A 15,998-nucleotide genomic window follows, 5' to 3' on the forward strand; every position below is an offset into this window, starting at 1 on the left:
ACGCGTCAGTGGACACTTATTTCGCGCGTAATGTACTTTTCGGTAACCTATTTATTCTTACTTTGGAGGAAGATGTTGTAAATCAACGATGCAGTTCGGGATGTGCGCGGTTTCGGATGATACTTTAATTAGGATGGCGTGCAAGTCGTGAGCAAAAAGGTAAAGGATAGTTTGTCCACTCTTCCAGTTCGAGCGCAGTGTGCCCTCTAAGATCAAGGTGAGTAACTAATATAACTGAAGGTTTGTGAAATTCACAAGTGGGGATTAGCGGTCATCTTTATGCAAATGTACAGTTTTGGTTTCAGTTTACTCAGTGTCTCATCGCAGAAAGAAAGTCAGACAGAGTGTTTATAATTTGATTTTGAAGAAACACAAGTCTCTCTTCTAGTAATAGTCTATTTCACTATTTCTATTTAATGTTGAGGAATCTGCCTTTCAGATCAAGAAAAAAAAGAGAAGCTTTAATGATATTGCAAAATAATCTAATTTTCAATTTCGGCTAATGACATCAGAAAAAATGAAAGCAGGGTCATTCATTCAATATGACACCAGGCTATAATGTATTTAATTGAATGTTTTTGGCAGTGTATAAAGCCTGCAAGGGAAAGACAACCTATGAACCAAAACACTAAAAATAAAAAGCTCATATAGGCCTATAATGACTCTCAATGATGATTTTATTTTTCATGGTCAAAATTAGATTAAAGAATGGCTTGATTGAAAAGATTAAATGCACCATGAGGGGGAAAAAGGCTGAGTTCAGTTAAATGTGGTTTCCATTCATGGCCTATTTCACTACTGTTACTGGGATAACAAATTGGAATGACACAAAGTACTCTTTATGATTATGGGGTTTAATAGGAGCAGCTGCAAATGCCTGGATTATTTGTGTTCACTAACTGTATGTGGATAAATGTATGTATATGTGTAAATATAGACAGTACAGTATGCTACCATTGTTGTTAAAAGCATTGCATTGGGGTGGGTAACAGCATTATATCCTATAACTTACCTTCATGCATCTTAAGCCACCTTAAGCGATCACACAGGGGAACTTATTATGGAACTCAAGATCTCAAACAAGCCGCAAACTCAGCAAAAAAAATGAAGCCAATGTGGAAGTGAAAAAAACCTCCAGTTTATCGAGTGACCAGAGAGTCCTGGAAGTCACATACACATCCATTCAGCTGTTTGTCGGGAGGTTTAAAGTTCAGTTAGTTTGACGAAGTTAGGTTGAGACAGCATTTCCTCCCCTTCTGTAATCAATGGGTGACATCACTCAGGCTTTGTCCAAATGTATTTACGGTATATGATGCATTTTCTGTACTATTTTAAAAACTTAATTGGATTGGAGAATGCTTTGTTTAGAAAACAACATGTTGTTCTTTTGGTTTCAGCTCTCGTTGTTTCTCTCTCCCTGCAGAATGAATGCAAGATGCTCATTACTGAAACTGAGAAGAAAGTTCATCCCTTCACTGCTGTCATTGCTGACTTTGTGTGTCCTGCTGTTGATCACTGTAAAGTACAGCTCCATCACTGAATCTTTACCACCACCTGTCGACATTCAGACTTTTCAAAAGTACAATGTGAACTGTAAAGCGATCTACGACATGGACCCCGTTGAGGTGGGGAAATCGCTCATCACCAGAGCAAAGCAACTTGTGGAAGACACCGATGAAAGTCTGTCTACGGCCACCTCAAACTGTCCCATGTTCATGAAGACAAGAGGTTATGATGATGTGTGCGTGTTGGAGGAGGAGGAGGATTTTCCAATTGCTTATTCTCTGGTTGTGCATAAATCTGCGTGGATGTTGGAGAGGCTACTCAAAGCGATTTACTCACCAAATAACATCTATTGCATCCACTACGATGAAAAGTCCTCCGCTCAGTTCATCTCAGCCGTGACAAGTTTGGCTGGGTGTGTGCCCAATGTTTTCATTGCCACCAAGAGAGAAGTGGTATTTTACAGCGACATTACGCGACTGAAAGCTGACCTCAACTGTCTGTCGGACCTTCTGAGGTCAGAGGTCCAGTGGAAGTACGTCATCAACCTCTGCGGTCAGGATTTTCCCCTCAGGACCAACATAGAGCTGGTGTCAGAACTCAAGAAGTTGAACGGAGCGCACATGCTGGAGACATGTAAACCTACCAAGTCCAAGAAGAAAAGGTTTACTTTCCACCATGAGCTGAGAGACAATCGTGAATTTGGCAAGTGGCAAGAGGCAACGAAGCAGAGAAAGACGCCACCTCCACACGGTATCCAGATGTTCACTGGTAGCGCCTACTTTGTCTTATCAAGACACTTGGTCGTTTACTTGAACTCCTCGGCTGTGGTGAGGGATTTGCTGGACTGGTCAGAGGACACCTTCTCTCCGGATGAACACTTCTGGGCGACGCTTGTGCGGATACCAGGCGTACCAGGGGAGGTACCCAGATCCCAGGGTGACATCACCGACCTGATGAGTAAGACCAGGCTGGTGAAGTGGGAATACCTGGAGGTGGAAGTGTACCCGCCATGCACGGGGGAACATGTCCACAGCGTTTGTATTTTTGGCGCAGCAGAAATGCGTTGGTTACTGAGCTATGGTCACTGGTTTGCCAATAAGTTTGACCCCAAAGTGGACCCGGTTGCAATCCAGTGCCTTGAGGAGGAGCTGGAGGAAAGACAAAGGTTTTTCCGAAAAGCAGCCGTTTCCTCCTGTTCAAAACGTTAACCCAAAACTCCAGTGCTGACACATCATCAGATGCTGTTTATCAAGACACCTTCAGGTGAGGCAGGCCCCCTGTAGGCTGATCAGAACCCGGGTGCATTTAAAGGTTGGGTGAGAATTCTTTGCTTGATTAACCCTTTAATCGTCCACCAGAATCCTGGCAGTGGTTTTGGTATGAACCTTGTGACCAGACTTCCTCAAGCCTTAAAGGCAGCTTTTTTTGATCCAGCAGATGTCGCCCTTGAGCTCCAGCATGAAACCAAAACAACTCGCGCTGCATTGTTGTGTTAGCATGCTAATGCTAGCGATCTTTATTATGCTCGTATCTTCACACTGCATGTAAATTTACCTGAAATGAGCGTGATCTAGAAACACAGTTAAGCAGTGAGTACAGTATGTTATTCTTCTTTTCTCTAGTCCCTCAATTAAACAACTTTTATACACGAGGGGAGGAGTCAGCCGGCCGTCCGGGCGATGTAAACAAAGTGAAGATAGGACTCTGAAAACTCTGAAAACATCACAGACAGTGGGACTCGGGTGTTACACCCATTGTAGACAGTCATGACTCAGAGTTATTTTCAGAGGATATATTTGATTTATATTATATTTAAGTGTGAAAAATCACATATAAAGACTTTAATGATACTATAAGAAATCTATTTTTTGTATTTTAAATACATGAGCTTGAATTGTTATGCTGACATACATGGCATGACTTGACAATCCACTGTGAGTATTTTTTTATCTGAAGTGTTTACTATGCAGGAAATGTGTGTCTGAAATGACTTTCATACTAGTCATACACATCGAGTATGTAGCATGATCCGAAGTCACAGTATGCAATTTTGTGTATGCGAGAAATACCAGGATGTAAACTAAATCTGCCAGAACTTTTTAAGTATGAAACGGGTGTTTACTAGTCATACTACTATCTCTCCACTCCATAATGCACTGAAGCTCTCAAACTGTCCAATCGCGGAGCTTGCCAGCAAGCCGACTAGCAGCTTAAAATAAAAGCTCCGTACTGAAATACATTTTACATGTTGCCAAATAATATTAAAATGACTACTTAGCTGTTTTAGTAATGGAAGTTAGCATGGCGCTAGCTTGATGCTAGCTCATCAGTGAGCTCGGACTGGAAATATGTTTCAAGACCCGTATTTTAGTATGTTGCTAAGGTATGCTAATGTATGCTACTAACGGCCGGGTTAGTATGCAGTGTATATATTTTGAGTATGTAGTAGGCAGTATGTATGTGGTTTTTGTTACAGCTAAACATGTTATATTTTAAAGGTAATGAAGGATGAAACATGCTCCGACATGCGTTTCTATGTATTTACATTTAATTTATTATTTACAGTTTAATTTTTTTACAAAAAATCTTCTAAATATTTTTATGTTTTCACGACGGCATCAACATCAGGAATCCTCTGAACGATCAATAAAATTTTACTTTTGATAATTTGGTCATTGTTTGTGATTTTGTCTCAGTTTAAAGATCACACGGGTGTCTCGTTTGCTGTGGTAAGATGTCAAAAACAATCGTCTGACTTTGTGTTGAATTATGTGCATGGGGACAACTGAGTAGTTCATGCACGGCATCTAAACAAAGCAAACAATGAAAACATGCACGTGTACAATCTGCATTCTTTCACCAGTGAATAGCTTTGAGAACGTCGTGTCCTTGTGGTGTGCCGCTCCATGGAAGAAGACACATTGTGGTTTTTATCACCACATTTACTTCACAGACTGTGTTTAAAACTTTAAAGAGGAGATAGTTTTGGTAACTAACTGCTCTACTTTAAATTCACATGCTGAAGTGTGTTTCCTGTAACCCAATGATGTTACTGAATTAGCTGCATTTGGACCTTCAATATCCCTGCAAGACATCATATGACACACAGAAATTAACCTTTTTAACAATAATCTGTTTGATTCTTCATTCCTTGTGTTGAGTTTGAAGTTTGAAGAAATTAAGTTTCAACTTGGCAAAATGTCACTTTAAAGGTATGCAACATTTAAACATTCATATATATCATATGTCAAATGTTTCCTCACATATCAGGGAGAAAAGAGTGAAGTCAAACTCCCTCTGGATTTGTTGTTCTCAGCTCTGTGTTAGTAACACGTTCCTATAACTCCACGACTATTTGCAGCGAGTATTAGCGTATGCAGTTATTTTTCAAATGTAATAACGCTGTTACAATCACAGAAATCTAATGGTAACTTGTTACTTCACATGAAATTGTAGACAGCGACGTGAGATTAAGGTTTATTGACATCGATTCAGCGGGAGAGGTCACGCTGACGTCAGCATCCTGGGAGAAATGAAATAACCCGCAGTAAACACACGCACAGGCTGAAAGTGGAAGAAAGCCAGACAGTTCTCTTAATATACTGAACAAAGGTGAGGGGGGTATAATGGAAGAAGTGTGTCATCAGAATGAATCATAAAGTACATTTTAGCTTCGCTCTTTATTGTGAAACAGAGAAGCAGCACTTTCCTTTGTACTCACCAAATTCTTCAGTTGTCCTTACGCTGTAAATTAGGGTCACAACATGACAGGATAAGAGCTGGTGGTTAATTTCCAAATAACATCTGCTGCACGGTATTTCCATGTTTCCTAGTGGTTGTAAACACAGTGGTTTAGGAAAAAAAGTGGCACAGACGATATTAACTGAGTGGCACCAAACAAAGCTGAGAGCACATTAACAAGTCCAAAAGTGTCAAAGGGAGTAAAAATGTAAATGCAGTTTCTCATTCAAAATGTTAAACCATTCGACTTAACGACCCCTGAACCTGAATTTATTAACATACACACAGGGATGTTAGTCAGCTACTTCTTCTTTGCCACTGTTAGTTCCAGAAAACGGCATCGCTCACAGTCATGTAAGGTTATCAGGTTCACGTTAACAATTCATTTCTAGATGGTTTATGTATGTGAGCTACATGACCTAACATGAGGAAGCTACACCCGTGTGTGTGTGTGTGTGTGTGTGTGTGTGTGTGTGTGTGTGTGTGTGTGTGTGTCCATCAGAGTGTCAGGCGTGTCTCTGTACATCCACAACTGTTTTTCTCTGCAGACCATTGTTCCAAAGAATTTGACATGGGTGTGGTGGACATTAGGAGACGATTCTACTAGTTGTCTAAAATAGACAGAACTTCTATTATAAAAAAATTACCCCAACGTTCAGCTGGATTTAATATCTCAGTTAACACTTTTTATAATACAGGAACTGGTCTCAATCACAAGTTTTAAGTCTTCTTTTCTGCAGAATGTTCAATTTGTGAAATGGTCTCATTTAGAGTGAAGAAAATGAAAAGAGCAGGGAATGCCGCAGGCTGTGGTAAGTTATGAATGGCGATCTCCCAAACAGGATGGAGGCATAGCACGGTGTATCCAGGGTGGTGACAGTGGAAAAGCCAAATTTGAGGCTTTAAAATAGTATAATATAGTAAAATATTAAAGTGCGCATGGTTAGATTAAATTAGGTATTTTTAAATTGTTTGGGTTTTTGGGGGGGGATATGACAGCTGAAAAGAGACAGTAAATGTTGGAAGGAGAGAGTGGAGGATGACATGCTGTGAAGGGCCAGGATCAGATCCGGCCCGCTGACTGCGTAATGACTCATTAAAATACATGCAAACAGTTAGTGTTCATTTTCATTTTCATAAAAAAAAAAAAAAAAAGCAGATGTTTAAATCTCATGTTTATTTTTCTTGATCAGCTTATTTTTTGAGCATTGTTTTAAAAGTGAACGACATATTTTAAACTCTTTTCAATCATAAATAGATATCAAGTTCAGAATAAAAAATAGAAGATAAATCAGATTCTAAACATGCGCATTTTACAAACATGTTAAATAAATCATGAAGACTTAAGGCTGTGTGACTTGTATGTTGCTAACTTAAGTTCAATCAGGAGAGACTTTAATTAAACAGTTAAAACAGCCCAAAGAACATCGATGCATACAACAATGTGTGCAGGACATTGAAAACATATCATCATGTTAGTTCTATGTTTACCCAGTGGTCCCCATTAAATTAAGAAAAGTCAGTAAATATTAAGCAAAAAAAAAAAATGGAACATTGAATGGGGTCAAATTGACCCTAAAGATAATCGGAGGGATAACCCTTGTGTTCTTTTTTGTAAATAAAGAACTGTCATGTGTTCCTTATTGATGATGATGAGTTTCAGTGTTACAATTAAAATCCTTCTAAATCTTTGAAATTGTATATATGTTTTTAATCTGAAGGGCTTTTTAAAGTACCTGACACATAGACTTGGGTAACAATTTTAATTGTAAACATTTAGGAGGTTTAAATTGCTGGGGTCAAATTGACCCCCGAGGATAAAATATGTTAATAAATGTGTAAGGTAACAGGAGGGTTAAGAATGAACAACTCTTTATTTAACAATTTAAGAAATAAATGTGCAAAGTCTTTGGGGATTAGACTCCATCGTGATGACTTCATGCACTCAGAGGGGTAATGTGGCCGACAGCAGGATAGGATACCCCCCTATGGAGTCTAGACCCTGGTGGTGGTGGTGATAGAAGAATGCAGGATGTGATGAGGAGTGGGTTTCTGAGGCTGGATCTGAACTCTGCTGAGCTGCACTGGAGGTGACAGGGGCAGAGGAGGGTTGCAGCGAGCGCACTGAAAGTGGAAAAATGTGACCGCGGCAGGAAGATCGGTTGAGAGAGGTTGCGGCAGAATCAGCCAATCACCAGAGCAGTGAGACGGAGGAAGTGGTAGAGAGGGAGTATAAAGAGAGAACAAATGTGTGAGAGAATATAACTAGTCTTCCTGCTTGAACATACGCTCAGCTCCTCATTGTAAATGTTCTGTGAGCTCTTCTTGCACAATCTTGTTCTAATTTCAGTGTTCAGCATGCGCCTTCCTGTTTGTTTCATGTCATCACAAAATTTATACACTTCCTCTCCGCACTCACTCGCTCTGCACTTAAACTTCTTCATTTCTTCTCACTTCTGTTTCAGCAACGTGGTCGCACCTGCACGCACCGTCATATTTGTCTTTTGTTTTGGCTCATTTTTCCTTTTTAGAAACTCTGAGATGAAGCCTTTGAATAATAAACATGCACTGTGACGATGAATGTAAGGTTTCTGAGAAGCCGTTTGAAAATATCGTGCACCGACTTTCAGTGGTTTCTTCACACACAATTGTTACAGTCTGTGGTTGAGAAAAACACGCTGAATCATGCTGAAAGTCTTAAATGAATCAGTCTATTCTGTGTGACTCAAGTGTCACGTATCTATCCCACCTGCATTGCTCTGTTCTGAGCAACAGAGCAGCTTAGTAACAACTTGTGTTTAAGGATTTTTTGGGGATGCATAAAAAATCTTAAGGCCAAGATAAAATCATTTTATGATATTGCATACCTAGAACCTTTTAAAGGGGACATATTATGAAAAATCCACTTTTACAGTGTTTTTCAACATACTGTATATTTGGGTAACCTGAGTGTCTACTGACCCACAAAATGTGAAATAAACCCATCCAGTCCTTTGTTTGTGGTCTGCATAAGTCTTACAACACAGAGAAAAACGCTCCGTTTCAACTTTGCTCTCCTTGTGATGTCACAGTGGGATTCTGATAATCCTGGTATCTCCACCCATGGACTCCACCCCCAGCCTAGAGCAAAACTTTTGCACAGGTCCGCCATTTTTATTCTCACTAGCGAAGGAGTGATGTCTACCGGGAAAACTCGGGGGGGGGGGGGCTCATTGCATTTAAAGAGACACACACACCAAAACGGAGCGTTCTGACAGAGCTGGTTTATACAGGGTCACAAACCTCCTCTGGTGCTTGATTCATGTTATATTTTGAACAAAGCACAGCACAGATGTTTCATTTAGACCACAGGGGGACTGTTTGAAAAGGTGGAGAAGGGGGGATAATATGTCCTCTTTAAGTCCATAATGCAGAGAGTGAAGGTCATTGTCATAAAGGAGTCAACACATTAAGAGTTTCACTGAAAAAATGTGAATCTCTCGAAGTGTACATCTCAAAGTGTACATGTCTGCAAGAATAATTAGGCCACTTGTTATGTTTTCTTGAAAGCATTCAGACATCCGCCCACCTCTGCGGGGGAGGGGGGGGGGTTGAGGGGGGTTAATATCAGAGTGGTGGGAGAGTGGTTAAAAAAGGTAAAGAAACAACAGCGTCAGATAAACACATTTCACGTTTTTGATCTTAAAAATGTTAAGCCTTGTTCAAGGACTTTGCAGAATATTTGTTGATCTTATTTAACCTGAATGCTGAAGTTAGCTGCAAAGAAAGACCACATCTGAGGTGCTACAGTCTTGAGTGTGAAGAAAAAAAAAACAAAAAAAAAAAAACTGTTGATGCAATGCCGAGCAGCACACAAGTCAAGGCCAACACCTCTGAGTCAAACAATGTGTGCTGCTGAGCAACACAATAGCAAGTACAAGTGTTGAACAAAACAGCAGTCAGTGCTTCAGACTTAGCCTGAAGTTTACACAGTCCTACCCTGCAGACAAAGCAGCCACTGTTTCCACACATACATGGCACAGTAGGGTCAACGAGGGTGTCACTATTTGTGTGTCTTTGTCTTTGTCAACTCACTGATCGGGTCAGTCGTGTTTTTTTTGCTATTCGAGGAGGTATTTTGTCAATGCTGGAACCTGTCATTGTATAACGTGCATACTTCATTTTGATCCGCTGTAACAGGAAATCACAAGACGACGACCGCACGGGGAGAGGGCGTCCTTCAAAGATAGGAAGAGGCTGTGTGGAGAAAAGCAAGTATACGAGAAGTAAGGGAAAAGGAAAGACTGCCTACTCGTTAAACTTCAGGAATAACTTTGTACTTTTTAAAATTGAACTGTGGTGAGGTATGGGAGCCCAAAGGGGACATACATCAACACCATTTATTAGATGATTGTTCCTGTGACGATGAGTCATTTCCTGTTCAGCTCGTCAGTTCAAGATAAAAAGCTGCTAATCTAGACAATGTACCAGGAAGCTGCACTGTTGTCATGCTGCAATGGTCTCCACTGATGAGACTGTTATAGGACTGTTTCTATGTTTGTTTTTGTGCTTCTGCAACTTCGGGGATACGAGATCTCAAGAAAACAACCGGGAAATTTGAGTGATCACATGTAAACCGAGTAAATAAAGTGTATGGATGCGTGTCTGCTAAGGGCTTTTGTATACTTAAGTACTTTCATGCTTTCATTCACTGATGTACCTGTTTTTTCTTTTTCAATTTCATGGTTTATTTTGTGGCTTTTTAAAAAACTTTAATTAGAGATATGACAGCGGAAAGAGTCAGAAAGAAGAAGAGAGAGAGAGAGAGAGAGAGAGAGAGTGGGGAATGAAATGCGGGAAAGGAGCCACGGGTCGGATTTGAACCCGTGCCGCCTGCATGATGGACCAAAGCCTCCGTACATAGGGCGCACGCACTAACCACATGGCTACCTAACGCCATTCTACAAGACCTCATGGGAGTTTAGACAATTCTTACAAAAAATAAACTTTCACCTGTATCTTTTTTGAGTGTAAAATAGTTGTCATTAAAAAATTTAATTTTTGCACCTTTTACTTCATAACTGTACTATTTTAATCTATTATTACAATTTTAGAATTAACGTCATCTTATGTACACAATCATTTTTTTTTGCTTCTGGTTTGATTTAGTTTATTGTGTCTCCTTTTGTCACTCTCGTTGAAGACACTTAAAACCGAATTGGTTTTATTATAAAGGTGCTACATTTAAAACATCTTTCACCTCAGCCTCTAACGTTGTGTTTTTATTTCATTCTTTAATTCAGTTTTATTATTTATTTAAAGTGACTTCATATCAACCTGACCTGCTTCCTCTTGTTGCCTCATTCTGCACAAAACCAGTTTCCTGAGTTCAGGCCGTTTTGTTGTGATGTAGTAACGATGTGTGGCCACTTGATGGTGCTGTGGTTACGTGTTAGTATTAGAGGAACAGCGCACACAATCTTCTGCTTTCCCTTTTGTCTTATTTCCACGCTCTCTGCTGTGTTGCCTCTGAAAGGGGAAAGAAAGTCACGAAAGGTGAAGAAAAATGCAAAAGATTCAACGACTGACTTCAGATTTATACATTTATGACGAACCCATTCATTTGAACTCTACAGTGATCTGATAACTAGACAACCTTGCTCCCCCCCAACACACACACACACACACACACTCCCCTCCCACGCCCCAACATGCCCTCTTTACTCGCTCTCTGACTACCAGTTTATAACCACGGCTTGATATCTCAGCACTCTGTGTGCTTAACAAATCACTTTTTATTGTATCCCTCCTTTATGAGAATCACTGCATGTATTTTTTAAAGGTGCACTTGCTTGTACATTTTTTTAAGGCTTCAGTATAAAAGCTGTTAATTGATATTGGCCCCAGCATGTGATTCACTCTCTACATACTTAAATATCTTTGTTTTAATTTACCGTTTAGCACCTAACAATGAAGTATAGCGGAGAATTGGGCAGCTGATTTGTCAAATATTTCGCTGCAGGGTTGGTACAGAGCAAGCCAGAGCCAGCAGCAGAGTGAATGTTTGTTAAAATGAATGTTTATTTATGATAACTGTGTCAGTAAATAACTATGTAAATGTATTTATTTAGCACCTTTAAGAGCAGATGTCACAAAGTGCTTGACAATAAAAGATTAAAAAGGCAAAACAGAGAGGAATAGAAAATATGAAATACAGATAATTCCATAAAAGCAGACATATAAATCAAACAAAGGCCGGTCTTCAACAGATCAGGGTCTTCACTGTTAATGATGCAGGTGTTTGCTTTGCTAGCATTCTTGCAAATCGGAAGTTATAAGCTTATTGCATGACTGCAAAGACGCCAAAAACATAAATAAAACAGATGTCAGGGTCATATGTAATAACATCTTGTTTGTTGTGAAATAAGTTTTAAGGATGTGCTCTAGTCAGAGGTTTTTTTTTATCACGAGAGAAACTCAAATTGGCCCGAAGATACATCATTATTTTACAGTTTCTTATGCCTTATAGGCGATATTGTATTACATGCTTTAAAAATGATGTTACATATTGTATGACTGTAATTTGTTTAACATTACGCCATGACAACCTGTAGTCTAGGGTGTGTAGGGTTTGAAAGGGAAGCCGATGCAGATTGGAACAAAAAGTCAATTTTCTTACAGCACGACGTTAAAAGGACCAAATTAAAATCAGATTGAACAAGTTTGTAGCCGTTGGGGGAACAGGGGCGCTGCTTGTCAACAGGCAAAGGCAGACAACCAGTAGGGGGAGGGCCCCTGAGGGCTCACAAACCTAAACCAAAGCAGTGGCCAAAAAATGTGCAAATTTTGCCATGACAGTAGGAAACCATCTGACAGCACTAACTCGTGTTGCCCTGCTGTGTGTCGCATGCTTTATTATCGTGAAAACCAAAGTCTGTCAATGAAAGTCACCTGAGAAAAATGAAGAGGAATAAACTGTCTGTAAGAGAGAAAACAAATGACACTGGAATAAAGTTGGAGGTACCCCCAAGCCCCCCCAAATGATTTTTTCCTGAGGCCCAAACAGACTCTACTCGACTGTGTGTGGGGGGGGGGGGGGGGGGGGGGGGGGGGGGGGATGTTGGTCTGTACAGTTGTTGTTTTTTAAACAATATATGAAAACTATACAGATTAAAGCTCCTGTGAGGAGTTTTTTATCTAGTTATGAAACTAAATGAAATTAATACAGATGTCTCTTTATGTTCTTAAAAAACAAACCAGACCATCAGCGAGAAGCTTGATTGTTTCTTTTTTGTTATTTTAAGTGTCTGTCAACCCTGCCGCAGGGTAGGTGTCAGACGCTGCAGAAACGACCTTTTAAAATAAATAAATACATATATCCTCTCACTTACATCATAGGGTAAAATCAGCAAAGACATCAATCATCCTGATCTGTCCACAGTCGCCAAAATTACAGGAAAAAACAGGAAAGTTCCTCACAGGAGCTTTAAATTAAATAAAGACTGTAAGTTAGTCATAAACAGGAACATCGACTATTGCAACTCTCTACTGGCAGGTCTTCCTACATGCACTGTCAAACCTCTGCAGATGATACAAAATGCAGCAGCACGACTGGTCTTCAACCTTCCTGAAAGAGCACATGTCACTCCGCTGTTCATCTCCTCACACTGGCTCCCAGTTACTGCTCGCATCAAATTTAAAACTCTGCTGCTCGCTTACAAAACAGCGACAAAAAACGTCTCCTCCTTACTTTAACTCTCTCATCCAGGTCTACACTCCCTCCCCCCCTCTACGCTCTGCCAATGAAAGGCGTCTGATCCAACCTTCACAACAGGGTCCTAAGACGCTGACTAGACTCTTCTCCTCTGTCGCCCCCCGGTGGTGGAATGAGAGAGTCCCTCTGCACCTTTAAGAAAAAGCTAAAGACCCAGCTCTTTCATGAATACCTACTAACTTAATGATGATGGTCTCCATATTATTGATGATGATGATGGTAATGACGATGGTTTTTGTTTGATAACGACGACTTATAAGATGGTTTCTATACTGATTAGAGCTCTCAAGAACTGCCCTCAATGTTGTGCTTTGCCTCTGGTCACTTCCTGTCAGCACCTGTGTGTCCAATCAGACTCAAAGCTGATCGTTTGCTCTTACTGACATTGTTCCCTTTTTTCTAGATCCTTGCTTGTGTTGTTCTTACTCTCTGATGTACGTCGCTTTGGATAAAAGCGTCTGCTAAGTGAATTGCAGAATTGTAGGAACAATGAAGCTTTCTATTTAAAAAACTGGATCAGGGCATATAGGTAGTTGTTGCTGTAATCTGTTGTTATTTTAACCATTATAGGATTGTGATAAATCTGTACATTGACGATCAGCTGTGTTCCCCGTCACCGGAGGAAAGTTTCTCGTTCTGCGTCTGCTCTGACAGCCACGACTTAATGTGTCCAAAAAGGTGCCCACCTGGGTGCATAAACAGCCTCTCTGACAGGCCCGGCAGCTATGCATGGCTTACTCCTCCGTTGTTCATTTTATAGCATGCATGTATCACTTTATGGCATCCATCTATCCTGTAAACCTTGAGAAGGCTGTTGAGGCTCCGGATAAATCTGAGGGTGACACTCTGACACTCCCTGATCTGCCCGCCTGTCCATGTTGCCTGAAATCTCTCTCGGCGATCGTAACTTTTTTCTTTTTTTTTTTTCCTCTCACGCTTCCTGACATATTCCTCGCTGAAGCAGAGGCCCTCTTTTTGTATGTGTGTGCGTGCGTGTGTGTGTGTGTGTGTGTGTGCTATCAGATAAACCAGCTTGGCTCCTAATGTTAGCTGTCAGGCAGCAGCTGACAGAGAAATATACAAAAAAAAATGAAATATATGGCAGCATGATGCAGCGGAAAATAAGAGTTTTGTGTGGGAATGAGTTGCTGTGATTTACTCTAAGTGGGTGAGTGTGTGTGTGTGTTGAAATTGAGCTTGGCATATAGACATGTTTGTGTGTGTGTGTGTGTGTGTGTGTGTGTGTGTGTGTGTCTAAAGGAGTATGTGAGTGTAATTAATGATGTGTTCCTCCTCTTCATAGGGTAATAGGATTTCCCCACCCCAGGCGGTAAAGAGAGTGGGAGGGGGGAGAAATGCACCGATGTATGTGTGTGTGTTTGTCTGCAGTGTTAGTGAATGGGAGCCCCATGTAGTGATGCCAATAGAGGGCCTGTGTTTGTGTGTGTGTTTGCGTGTGTGTGTGTGTGTGTGTGTGTGTGTGTGTGTGTGTGTGTGTGCGTGTGATGGGGGGAGGGGGAACAAGCGAGTGATTTATAACAGCTACTCCAGGTCTCTCCTCTCTCCCACAGCAGCACCGCAAACACATCCATTACAAAACTACTGATGTTAATGGGATTGTTGTGTGTGTGTGTGTGTGTGTGTGTGTGTGTCTGCATGCACATATGAGTGTGAGTGTGTGTGTGCGTGATACAGAGGGTTGCACAAGTGTGTTTATATGTGTGTGTGAAAGTGATAACCAGATGCTACTATAGGTGAAAGAAAGGTGAAGGTTACCGAGGGCGATTCCTGGAGGTTTACTGGTGCTCAAGACACAGCACAAGTTTCTATATATTTGTGTGTGTCTATTTGTGTGTGTATGTGTGTGTGTGTGTGTGTGTGTGTGTGTGTGTGTGTGTGAGGCTCTGCGGGAGAAACACAGCCGAGGAGATGGAGTAATAAAACCAGAGTTGAGGAAAATACTCTTGAGAGTAAACAGAGGGAAGCAAAGAAGAAATAAATAAAGAGGATATACTTCTCTGGTAATGGACTGGTGGATGCTGAGGACCACATCCCCCTTTAGTGTGTGTGTGTGTGTGTGTGCGTGCGTGTGTGTGTGTGCGTGTGTGTGTGTGCGTGAATATATATCCTCACACACATAGTGTCTGCCTGTCTCCTCTCACATTACCCTTTACATTAAAACCAGTCAGGGGGAAAATTACTGCAGACCTGGGCCACCGTCGGCCCACCTGGCTCCACAACAAGAGGAGGGGATGTGGAGCCAGAGGAGGGGATAAAGAGGAGGATAAGGGGAAGAGGAGTTAAGGGGGGGGGGGGGGGGGGGGGTCAGAGGGACAGGGCTGTCCAACGGCACTCAACTGACGTCACTTTCATGCAAGTAAGAAAGATTTGTACCTCAGACCTTTGGAAAAGTTTCGACTCGGCTTCTGTTTGCAGCGTCAGCTAATGCTCGATTTAGAAACTAATAGAAACAACGATTTTAGAATTCAACCAAAAAAAAAAGCTTTTCACAAATCTTTTTTTTTTAATTAGAAAATGGAAAGAAATGACTTTGTGTTAAGCAAAAGTGTTCATTTCAAATGACTAACTCATAGAGAATTATCCCACCATTCTGTATTTCCTCTCATTAGCTTTTTAAACGTTTAGCTCTGTTAATTATTTAAGCCTCTTGTTTTGTTTCCATCCCGAAAAAAAAAACTAAACTATTTTGTTTCTTTCTTAGCGCTCTCTATGACAATTTCTCCTGCAGCAGAAAACTGTCATTTCAAAATTAAAATATAATAGAACAATTCTTATGAAAGCACTGGGACCACTTGATTTCACCAGAGAGACAAAGCGAGCTGCTGAGTTTTGTAAATTCAGCTGAGGATGAAAGTTGAGTGTGAATATTCAGCGATGGATGCTAATGTTGTTCTGATAAGATCGAAAGGAAGCTGTTTGCTTTGCTAGCACAGTTGCTAATTTTCCATTTATGACAACTGTAAAGGGTTTTTGTGTA

The 15,998-nt window shown here is 40.7% G+C and overlaps 1 protein-coding gene across 1 annotated transcript; it reads left to right on the plus strand.

Annotated features, from left to right (window-relative positions):
- The first annotated feature begins 13 nt into the window (after window positions 1-13).
- LOC132992466 (beta-1,3-galactosyl-O-glycosyl-glycoprotein beta-1,6-N-acetylglucosaminyltransferase 4-like) lies at window positions 14-4,173 on the plus strand. Its single transcript, XM_061061765.1, has 2 exons — window positions 14-217; window positions 1,424-4,173. The coding sequence occupies exon 2, from the start codon at window positions 1,425-1,427 to the stop codon at window positions 2,712-2,714; it is 1,290 nt and encodes a 429-aa protein (XP_060917748.1). The 5' UTR covers window positions 14-217; window position 1,424; the 3' UTR covers window positions 2,715-4,173.
- Window positions 4,174-15,998: the final 11,825 nt, after the last annotated feature.

Source organism: Labrus mixtus, chromosome 17 (genome assembly GCF_963584025.1).
Source record: "Labrus mixtus chromosome 17, fLabMix1.1, whole genome shotgun sequence".
Lineage (NCBI taxonomy): Eukaryota > Metazoa > Chordata > Actinopteri > Labriformes > Labridae > Labrus > Labrus mixtus.